Source organism: Phytophthora parasitica, assembly GCF_000247585.1.
Source record: "Phytophthora parasitica INRA-310 unplaced genomic scaffold supercont2.6, whole genome shotgun sequence".
Taxonomy (NCBI): Eukaryota; Oomycota; class Peronosporomycetes; order Peronosporales; family Peronosporaceae; genus Phytophthora; species Phytophthora nicotianae.
The window spans coordinates 1,960,567-1,962,635 of record NW_008648992.1 but is presented as its reverse complement, the minus strand read 5'-3'; the positions used below and the strand labels follow the sequence as shown (position 1 = coordinate 1,962,635).

General features: G+C 51.1%; 2 protein-coding genes across 2 annotated transcripts; one reads left to right on the top strand and one right to left on the bottom strand.

Moving 5' to 3' along the window:
- Nucleotides 1–173: 173 nt before the first annotated feature.
- PPTG_04316 (hypothetical protein) lies at nucleotides 174–489 on the bottom strand (the record flags this gene model as incomplete). Its single annotated transcript, XM_008898205.1, has 2 exons — nucleotides 174–314; nucleotides 388–489. The coding sequence occupies 2 exons, from the start codon at nucleotides 487–489 to the stop codon at nucleotides 174–176; spliced, it is 243 nt and encodes an 80-aa protein (XP_008896453.1).
- Nucleotides 490–708: 219 nt separating this feature from the next.
- On the top strand, nucleotides 709–1,938 carry PPTG_04315 (hypothetical protein; the record flags this gene model as incomplete). Its single annotated transcript, XM_008898204.1, has 1 exon — nucleotides 709–1,938. The coding sequence occupies exon 1, from the start codon at nucleotides 772–774 to the stop codon at nucleotides 1,936–1,938; it is 1,167 nt and encodes a 388-aa protein (XP_008896452.1). The 5' UTR covers nucleotides 709–771.
- Between the last annotated feature and the right edge of the window lie 131 nt (nucleotides 1,939–2,069).

The following is a 2,069-nucleotide window of genomic DNA, read 5'->3' as shown; positions in this document are numbered from 1 at the left end:
TTAATTTTTCCTAGAATCTGAAACCAAACTAATTTAGTTCCCGGAATTAGAACGAGATTAAAATTCCGAACTAACACGTTACTTCAAATAGAAGCGTGCAATTTCAAATGGACACTCCGCCGACACACCTTTGAATGAACGGAATGTTTATACTTTCTAGAGTCATGAAACGATCACTCTATAGCAACTGCAGTTTTTTTTCTGTGCTCCAAGATTCGAGTAATGTGTCCGAGGACGATCTCTCCAATAATTTCCGGGGAATATTTGTCCAGAAGGATCAGCCACTTATGCCCTTTAAACGCGCCTTCCTCAATCTGTTTAACCAGCAAAGATCGGTCAATCAGGCAATTGATCGGCCCTACGAGCACCAGTTCACTATGTGCTTACCTCAATGAGGCCGTCACTCTTGAGTGGATACGAGTTTTCCTCCGTCATGTTCTCCGTAGTGCCACTCCAGAAGGTAGCGATCACAGGACGTTCCATCGCCATCGCCTCGACATGCTGTCGACCACACCCTTCACCATGCGACGGCAGAACGAATGCATTGGCAGCCTTATGCATACAACAACCATGTCAAATCCAGGGGGATGCATTCGCTAAGCGCGCAATCCCGATTGCGAGCCCAATACGTTGCAAATCCTTTGGTCATCATCTTGCTCTTGACTCTTGACCTCGCATGCCGATGGCTGCGCTCATTACTCAATTTGCCACCTGGCCAACGTTTGAGCTGGGCACCAACACTTCCGACTAGTGAGAAGGCTATTACAAACGATGGAGGACAAGGCGATCCACCTTGGCTCCGACACGCTGACATCGGGCAAGGCCATGATGGCTCATGGCCCCAACGCACTGCACAGCTTCGTGGCTGGAAAATTCGAGGCAGCCATGGGGCGAGAGCTGCCGCAGATGGAGGTGCGCTACCATAACTTGAGTGTCACGGCCAACGTGACAGTGACGGGCAAAATTACGGCCGAGTCGGAGCTTCCAACGGTGTTCAACACTATCAAGCGCAGTCTGGCCAAGTTCGCGTGGAACAAGCGCGTGGTTCAGAAGGAGATCATCAAGAACGTCAGCGGTGTATTCAAGCCCGGCACCATCACTCTGTTGCTGGGCCAACCGGGGTCAGGCAAGACATCTTTGATGCGTGTACTGGCTGGGCAATTCCCCAAGAGCGGGAATGTCGAGATCGAGGGTGACGTGTCGTACAACGGCGTGCCTCGAGACGAGATCACCAAGTTGCTGCCCCAATTTTCAGCCTACGTGACTCAGTTTGACAAGCATTTCCCCAAACTCACTGTACGGGAGACGTTGGAGTTCGCCTATGCAGTATGTGGAGGTGGCATGTCGAAGCACACGGAGGAGATGCTGAGTCACGGTACACCGGAGCAGAATGCTGAGGCTCTGGAGATGGCTCGTAAATACTTCGAGCACTTCCCAGATTTGGTCATTGAGCAGCTCGGACTGCACATTTGTCAGGACACGATCATTGGTAGTGGTATGCTACGTGGCGTGTCAGGAGGTGAACGAAAGCGTGTGACTACGGGTGAGATGGAGTTTGGTATGAAATACATGACGCTCATGGACGAAATTAGTACTGGTTTGGACAGTGCTGCGACCTTCGACATCATCACGACGCAGCGCAGTATCGCCAAATGCCTCCACAAAACGATCGTGATCGCATTGCTACAACCTGCACCTGAAGTGTTTAACCTGTTCGACAACGTGATGGTACTGAACCAAGGTGAGATCATCTACCATGGCCCTCGCGACCAAGCAGTACCGTATTTTGAAACGCTAGGCTTCAAGTGTCCACCTCGTCGTGACGCTGCTGACTTTCTATTGGATTTGGGCACGAATATGCAGAAGAAGTACCAGGTCGAGCTGCCAATGGGGATGACCCAACATCCTCGTCTAGCTAGCGAGTTCTCGGAGTATTGACGGCAATCACCGCTGTACGCCGACTTGATCGGTGCGATTCACGCTCCGCATGACCCCGAACGCTTGAAAGATGTTGAAGAACACATGAAGCTGATGCCGGAATTCCGTCAAAGTTTCTGGGAGAGTACCAG